This window comes from Tupaia chinensis, unplaced genomic scaffold, assembly GCF_000334495.1.
Source record: "Tupaia chinensis unplaced genomic scaffold, TupChi_1.0 Scaffold145741_1, whole genome shotgun sequence".
Classification (NCBI taxonomy): domain Eukaryota; kingdom Metazoa; phylum Chordata; class Mammalia; order Scandentia; family Tupaiidae; genus Tupaia; species Tupaia belangeri.
Window position 1 is genome coordinate 341,225 of NW_006205599.1, and position 8,464 is coordinate 349,688.

General features: G+C 44.5%; 1 protein-coding gene across 1 annotated transcript in view; it reads left to right on the plus strand.

Annotated features, from left to right (window-relative positions):
- The first annotated feature begins 6,942 nt into the window (after positions 1 to 6,942).
- The window catches only part of FOXI3 (forkhead box I3), a 39,381-nt gene continuing 37,859 nt past the window's right edge, over positions 6,943 to 8,464 (plus strand). The window contains exons 1-2 of the mRNA XM_006168386.1: positions 6,943 to 6,979; positions 7,081 to 7,161. Coding sequence (XP_006168448.1) covers positions 6,943 to 6,979; positions 7,081 to 7,161 — 118 coding nt within the window. The remainder of the gene's footprint in view (positions 6,980 to 7,080; positions 7,162 to 8,464) is intronic.

Below are 8,464 nucleotides of genomic sequence, written 5' to 3' on the forward strand. Positions count from 1 at the left end.
AAAAACATACCTAGGTTTCTTTTTTTTTTTTTTTTTGCAGTAAAATAAGCTCGTACTTTAAGTCCCCTTTCCACCAAAATTTAAAGCCTCCTTGTATTTGGTAGCATTTAAACATCTGCCCAATGTGACACCTTGAAGCAATCTTCCATTAGTGTTGCTCACACAGAAAACAGAGCAGACCCAGAGCTGCAGAAACGTTGCAAGGAAAAGAACAAAAAAGGCTACGAGAGGTAGGAGAAGCGTTGCCCATGGCTGCTGCCTGTCCCCTGACATTTTACCTGTGTCTCCTTTTTCCAGCACATCAAGTTGTCAAGGTGTTTGTGGATAAACAGAGCCCCTTCTCTCGGCGATCTGTCTTCCTGCATGCTTGGTTTGTGCATGGATCACTGCCTGCCCTTGATGAAATGGCCCAGAAACCTCAACAGGCTTTAGAGGAATAAATCAAATACGGATTTAATGGCTGGTCATTGCAAGATAATGTCTTCCTTCTGTCTGGCTCCTGTAGACATTGAGTTGATGGGTTCCACTGCTAACCAGAAAGACCCTGGTTGCTTACAACTTTTAAATTTCCAAACCCCTTAACTCGACTTCTCACTTTTCTAGCCTCACCTGCCACTTACATCAATCCCAGCAATCTCTTACCTGCTGTTGTATTCTTTTTCAGTTTTGTTTGTTTTAAGGCTTTTGCCATAGGGCATGTGTGTTTGCTAGAGATAGTCAGAGAAGGACAGAGAGGGAAATGGCCATACCACAGTCCCTTCTCCTTTGGTCTCCTCTAAAGATTTTGAGCACACATGCACATTCACCTGGCATGATTTTCTTTCTTTTACTCTTCTTTATCTTTATTTCTTTCCATGTTCCTTTCTTACATCCTTCCTTCTTTCTTTCTTTCTTTCTTTCTTTCTTCTTTCTTTCTTTCTTTCTTTCTTTCTTCTTTCTTTCGTTCTTTCCTTCGTTCTTTCTTCTTTCTTTCTTCTTTCTTTCTCCTTTTTCTTTCTCTTTTTCTTTCAAGAGATTTTTTTTTACTGTAGGATGTGTGCGTTTGATGGAGAGACAGAGAAACAGAGAGACAGAAAATGAGTAATTACCCTCCAGGAGGATGGCCACACCACAATTACTTTCCCTGCATTCTCCTCTTAGGATTTTGGGCATTCATGCACACATGCCTGGCTTAAGTTTTAAGTCACCAGGTCTGGAACTCAAACTGTGGTCGGCTATGTGGGAGTCCAACGATATAATCATTATGCCATCTGCTGGTCCCAACCTGGCATGACTTTCAAGCCAGCAGGTCTGGGACTCAAACCATGGTTAGCCATGTGGGAGTCAAACACCCTAATCACCATCGTACCTGCTGGCCCCACCAGCTGTCATATCTTTCTGCTGCCATGGTGTTCACCTGCTGGCCCCACGAGCTGTCATATCTTTCTGCTGCCATGGTGTTCAAAATGGTCATTCCAAAATGACCATCCTTCCTTAATTAATCTACCTAGTTCAAATGCCACCTCTCCCAGAAGCCTTCTCTGATTGCCCTGGATTTTTACTGCATAGTCTGTTCATATACCTCGCTCGTGTCCCAAGTATTAGAGTCTGTACTAGAGACTTTCTGATATGGAAGATGCTAGATGACTCCTTACTATTAGAATGTTGAATAAAAGTGTATTAAAATTTATTTACATGAATATTTAATAGCTTGCTCTCAGAGCCTGCTTTGGTAGGTGGGATTTCTCATCCACCCCAGCAGCTAGCAGTACTTGAGAATTATTTTCCTCTTTCTGGGGTCAGGATTTTATTTTTTTCCTCTTTATTTAACATCTCACTTCTGAGACTGATTTGTTGTAATGTCATGTATACAAAAAATCAGTTTATCAAATGATCAATTTGCTGAGTCAATACTAGCTCTAGTAGGTCTAGAAAGGTAGACTTATGGAAAAGAGGTTATTTAGGATAGATTTTAAAGGATGGGCAGAGTTTGGATAAACCATTATGGGAAAGAGGCAGGAAGAAACATTCCAGGACAGATAACCAATACGAGCAAAAAGAAAAAAAAAAAACTTTTTGCTTTTGCTTTGACTTTCTAACCCCCCTTTTTCCCCTCCTCCTCATAAAGGAGAAAAATAGTTTCAAATAGATGAGGGACTGGTACCTCCAATAGTCTCCATGCCACTACCGACCCCTAGTCTCAGGTGGGCCCATTCATGGGCATACGCGCACCTCCACACCCAGGATGCTCACCCAGGTGTGCCAGCACTGCTCCCCCTGGCCCTTCAGTCTATTGAACAACATATCTAAGTCAGCAGTCTCAGCAGCCACCCAAAGAAATTTAGAAAAGATCAAATTGAGACCAAGGAAACCAGAAGAAAGAAAAAGAAGATCAAAGAAAAACATCAATGAAATAGAAAACAGGGCCTAGCTCATGGCCTGGTTATTAAGGCAGCTGGAACCCACTGTGTGGTTCAGGTTCAGAACTGGCAACTTGAGAAACATACCCGGTACATGTGTGTGCTTGCATGCCCAAAATCCTGCCAGGAGGGAGAAGGAAGAAGGGATTCTGTCATCACAGCACAACCAACTCTAAGTTCTTTTTTATTTTTTTTGCATGCCCAAAATGCTGGCAGGAGGGAGAAGGAAGAAGGGATTGTGTCACGACGGCACAACCAACTCTAAGTTCTTTTTTATTTTTTTAAGGGTTTTTTTTTTTTTTTTTTTGGTATAGGGCGGATGAGAGGGAAAGTGACAAATGACCACCCAGGAGGATGGTCATACCACAATCCCTTTTCCTTCATTTTCCTCGTGGAATCTTGGGATCACATGCACCCAGCATGATTTTCAAACCACTGGGTTTGGGACTCGAACCACACAGTCAGCCATGTGGGATTCAGTGCCTTAATTTCCACAACAACCGCTGGTCTGCCAATCTCAACTCTTGCCAGGAGTTTCAGTAACCAAGACAGATGAATGGAACAGAAGAGCAAACACAGAAGCAGAACGGCCACATGTAGAGTCCATTGCTCTTCTACAAAGTATCAAAGGCAATTCAACGGGAAAAAGGCTTCAATAAATGGTGCTGAAACAACTGACATCTTAATGCAATAAACAAATAACTACACAAGTAAGTGAATGAGTCTCAATCTACACCTCGCAACCTATGCAAAAACAACCTCAGAGTGAATCATAAAATCTAACACCATAAAATTTCCAGAAAAAAACATAGGCGAAAATCTTTGTGACTTTAGGATAGGCAAACGTTTCCTGGGTGGACACAAAAAGCACACTCCTTAAAGGAACTGTTTCATACCTTGATTGTGACAGTAGTTACACATCCGTATGTGTTCATTAAAACTCATGAATATGGGCACTAAGATGATGAACTTAAGTATGGAACAAAACACAATTTATCTAAAGCAAAAAAAAAAAAAAGTCTATAAATTACCAGAACTGTTTAATGTAAAGTTTATTAGGGCCTGATCATCTTACCAGTTGCTAAAGGAATGGTATTGTCTGGACTGGAAGGCAGAGGCTTCAGAAAGGTGAAATCAAGAGACCAGTAAGGGTTTTTTAAAATTACTTTTTATTTAATTGTATTCATTGTCATTATTTTATTTTATTTTAAAGTTAACCAGAGAGAGACAGAGAGAGAGAAGCAAAGTGAGAAAGCAAGCTGCCAGGTCCAGGACTTGAACTGCGGTCAGCCATGTGGGAGTCCGGCTGCCTTAACCATCATGCCACCTGCCAGCCCCACCCAAAACCAGTAAGGGTTTTAACCCATCAAAGTAGGAGCTGGGAAAGACCACTGGACAAACACCTGGTTGTGAGAGGCAGAGAGGACAGAAGCACAGACTTGAGATCACACTGTGGGGTTACCACACGCCAACCTTAACTACCACCGACCAGTAACGCAGACGGGGACAGGCTGGCTGCAGCGATGGTGGAGGACTGAAGGAAGACCTGGGGAGAGAAGCCCGACAAACGCATGACTACATCCCAAGCCCAGTATGTTATCATATGTTGGGATGCAATGGTCTGAACATGGAACCAGGAATTGGGATATTTGGGCTCCAGGCTTGGCTCAGCCAGTGGCCAGCTGTGTGACCTGTGAAGCCAGACATCTGACCTGAGGATTTCCGATGATGGGTCTACCCATCTCTCGGTTACATAATGTATGCCCTAAAATGAGTCCGCTGGGGCATATACATTCACATGGTCCTTTAGAGCTTATAAAGCACTCTTAGCACCAACCTTATTCACCTCCCAAGACAGTGTGCAGGGTGTGCTATTTCCCTTTTCCAAAGGAACTGCACCTTGATTACTCTGTAAAATGTCACCTGAGCCCAGCATCCTTTCGGTGATCCCAAAGCAAGGTATGAGGCAGCCCTTACACTCTCTACGACCAGGCTCCAGAGGGATGATCCACTAGGGGAAAGGCCTTGGCCAAGCCAAGGTTGGACAGAAAAGCTCATTCCTGGAGAAAGTTATGGTGAAAATGCTCCAGGTGTCAAACTCTTCTCTATATCTCAGCCATTGCTTATGGAAGCCCTACTTCCAGTTCATGGGTTTTTAAATATTTGTGGTGTGTGATGGTACGCTGAATCAGGGCCCCCCAAAGCTGTCTTTGTCCCAATCGCAAAAGTTGTGAATACATTACCCCTCAAGACAAAGGGGATCTCATAGATGGGATAAAGTGAAGAATCTCGAGATGGGAGATGATCTTGTATTACCCTGATAGGCCCAATGTAATCACAGGGGTCACTAAAACAGGGAGCCGGAGAGCCAGAGTTGAAGGAAGGTGTGAGGAGAAGCAAAGAACCACATTGCCCAGTGGTTAACGGAGCTGGATCTTCTCATGGCCAATTGCATGGTTCAAATCCTGGCCCTGGAGACTTGAAAAACATTTTTGGCATGAGTACTTATGTGTTCCAAATCCCAACAGGATAAAGAAATGGAGGAAAAGAGGAGAAATAGAAGAGAAGGGGTGGTAGTTGACCACAGGAATGCTTTCTCCCTCTCCCTTTTTCTTTTACTCTGGTAAGTGCATGTGCCCTCTGTAGCACTCTGGTGAGTGTGTGTGCCCTCTGGGGGGAAAAAAAAAGTAAGAGGAAGAAGAAAAAGAAAGAAAAGGTTTCTGGGCTAGCAAGGTGTGAAGGTTAAGGTGGCTGGATCCCATATGGCCAACTATGTGGTTCAAGTCCCAGGCTCAGCACCTTGAGGAACACACTGAACATGTGTGCATGCATGTCCCAAATCCTGAGACCAGAAGGGATCGTGGGGTGGCCATCTCCCGGGGGGTGATTTCTCACTTTTCCTCCCTCTCTCCGGCAAACACAAGAGCCCTATAACAAAAACTGAAGAAGAAGAAGAAGAAGAAGAAGAAGAAGAAGAAGAAGAAGAAGAAGAAAAAGAAGAAGAAGAAGAAGAAGAAGAAGAAGAAGAAGAAGAAGAAGAAGAAGAAGAAGAAGAAGAAGAAGAAGAAGAAGAAGAAAAAGAAGAAGAAGAAAAAGAAGAAGAAGAAGAAGAAGAAGAAGAAGAAGAAGAAGAAGAAGAAGAGGAGGAGGAAAAAGAAACAGCAACAGCAAAGGTGAGAGTGACAATTTGAAATTGGAGGAAGGGACTGCAAACCCAGGAAGACAGGCAGCCCCTAGGAGCTGGGAAAGGCGGGGTGTTGGTACTGCCCCCAAACTCTAGAAGCCATGCAGCACTGCAGATGCCTTGATTTCAGATTTGTGACCTCCAGTCCTGTAAGAGAACTCATCTACGTTGTTTAAGCCGTTAAATTTGAGGTGATTTATTACAGTAGCCATCGGGAACAAATATGGTAGGGAAGGACACTGACATTGGAATTAGGTATATTCGGAATTTTTTAAAGGTTTTTGCCATAGGGCACGTGTGTTCACTGGAGAAAGAAACAGACAGAGACAGAGAGAGGGAAAGTGAGAAATCCCCCTCCAGGGGGAATGGCCATACCACAACCCCTTCTCCTCCATGCTCCTTGTGGGACTTTGGGCACATATGCACACACACCCAGTGTGAATTTCAAGCCACCAGGTCCAGGGCTCAAACAGCAGTTAGCCATGTGGAAGTCCAGTTCTTTAACCACCACACCACCTGTTGGCTCCATATTCAGAAAATTTAAGGGCAACAATTCTTTTAATCATTTTCTCATATTTAAAACAAAGCAAAATGTACACACACACCCCTCTGTCTATTGCGTAGTCAGTATAGTCCATCCGTCTTATAACAAAAAGATAATAATTTTGCTGGGTTTAGCAGATACTGCTTAACACAAAGAAATCATTATACCTTTCACCCAAGAACCTTAAATAAATTGGGAGCAAAGGCTTCCTTTTTTTTTTTTAATTTTTGGAGAGATTTTTGCTACAGGGCACGTGTGCTTGCCAGACAGACAGAGAGAGACAGAGAGACAGAAAGCGAGAAATCACCCCCCAGGGGGGATGGCCACGCCACAATCCCTTCTCCTCCATTCTCCTCTTGGTATCTTGGGCACGCACGCACATGCGCCCAGCGTGAGTTTTAAGCCGGGTCCAGGACGTGAACCGCGGTCGACTACGTGGGAGTCCAGCAACATAGCCATTACGTTAACTGTTGGTCCTGCTTAGACTTCCTTTTTACCCAGAACTGTGCTGACGCAAACAAATGGCTGGCGGTAACTTTCATTAATGCAAATGGCATGCCCTAGAAGACACTGAATTGAAAAAAATGATTTGAAATTCCGTCAGAAGTGTGGATGGCTACATCCATGATTTTCTGCTTCAGTTTTAAATTTGCTTCTCAGGTTCAGACTTCTGATACAGAAAAATCCACTTGGGTCTCTGAAAACAAGGATTGAGGTCTATCTCAGGGATTAACAAAAAGGTGAATGGAAATAAAACTTCGTTGTTATTTTGCAAATGTGTATGTCCTTTGATTTACCCTGCTCCAGCTTTGAGAATGATCTGCTGCTCTGCGCAGGAGCATGGGTTTAGAGGTGAGTCCCTTATGTGTTAACAGACAGTGACATCATCTGGAAGCCGGAAATGGCTCTCGGGTTACCGTATAAATTGACTTAAGCTTTGGAGGGGATTACAGGGCGGACCTCTGCTAAGTGTGGAGATGCCTTCACAGCTAAATCAAAGGTAACCATGACGTCTGGCAGGCACCTGTCAACAGGTAAGGGAAGGAGAGCCTGCGAAGGAGCCTTGAGTCAGGATTACATTCTCCAAGCTTATTTTGATTTCAGGTTAAAGGGTCAGACCGAGAAGCTACCCGCAGTGGTCTTTATTTATGGTTCTCAGAGGCCCGGCTGGTAACACGTCAGGAGGAAGAGGGATGGCTTGGGTGGGAGTCCTGTCTCCTGGCCTGGCCGATGACAGACGGAGGGCTGCGAGTTTTGTGAAAGCCCAGCTTTTTATAAATGTGCATTAATGTTTGCAGGTACAACATGAAAACTCACCCTCTCTGCTTTCTGCCCTGCGGGGAGAGGTGTGTATTTCCCAGCCCGCCTTACTTCTCGGCCACCTGAAATGACTTGTTTCCACCACCTGTCGTGGGCCTTTGAAGGACAGGACAGGAGGTACATGATTCCCTGCCTTGCAGGCTCAGGCTGGGCTAGGGGAGATTTTCACACACCATCAGTCAGCTAATCCCCAGGAAGGCATTACCCACCAGCTGGAATACAGGATACTTGCTCCAAAAGACTTTCCACTCAGTCTGGTGGCTCTTGAGCATGAGAGCCTTTAGCACCCAACACAACCAAGTTGTCATAGCTGGAAGAGATGTTTGGAACAGTGAATAGAACCTGGAATCCAGGCGAGAAATTTTCACCACCCCAAAAAGAAACAAACCATACCCGTTCCTCCCCACCCACCCCCGTCACTAATCCCCTCAGCAACACTAACCCAGTTTCACTTTCTAGGGATTTGCCTGTTCTGGAATTACATTTAAGTGGAATCCTACTATATGCGCTCTGTTGTGCATGGCTTCTTTCTTTCTTTCTTTCTTTTTTTTTTTTGGAGAGGTTTTTGCTACATGAGAGTCCAGCAACATAGCCATTATGCCAATTGCTGGTCCTGTCATTACCATTTTTCAGGGTTTACAGAGAAGCCAGGCACACAGGAAATTTATTTAAGTGCCTCGACTGTCAACCCCACATTGAGGAGGGAAATTACCCAGATCCTGTCCCTTTTTTTTCATGTTTTTGCTACAGGGCATTTGCATCACCAGAGAGAAAGAAAGTGAGAAATCACAGGAACCAGCAGTTAGCGTAATGGCTATGTCGCTGGACTCCCACGTGGTCGACCACGGTTCGCGGCCCGGACCCGGTGGCTTGAAAACTCATGCCGGGCGTGTGTGCGTGCGTGCCCAAGATCCCGAGAGGAGAGTGGAGGATAAGGGATTGCAGCGTGACCATTCCCCCTGGAGGGGGGTGATTTCTTGCTTTCTGTCTCTCTGTCTCTCTCTGTCTTTCTGGCAA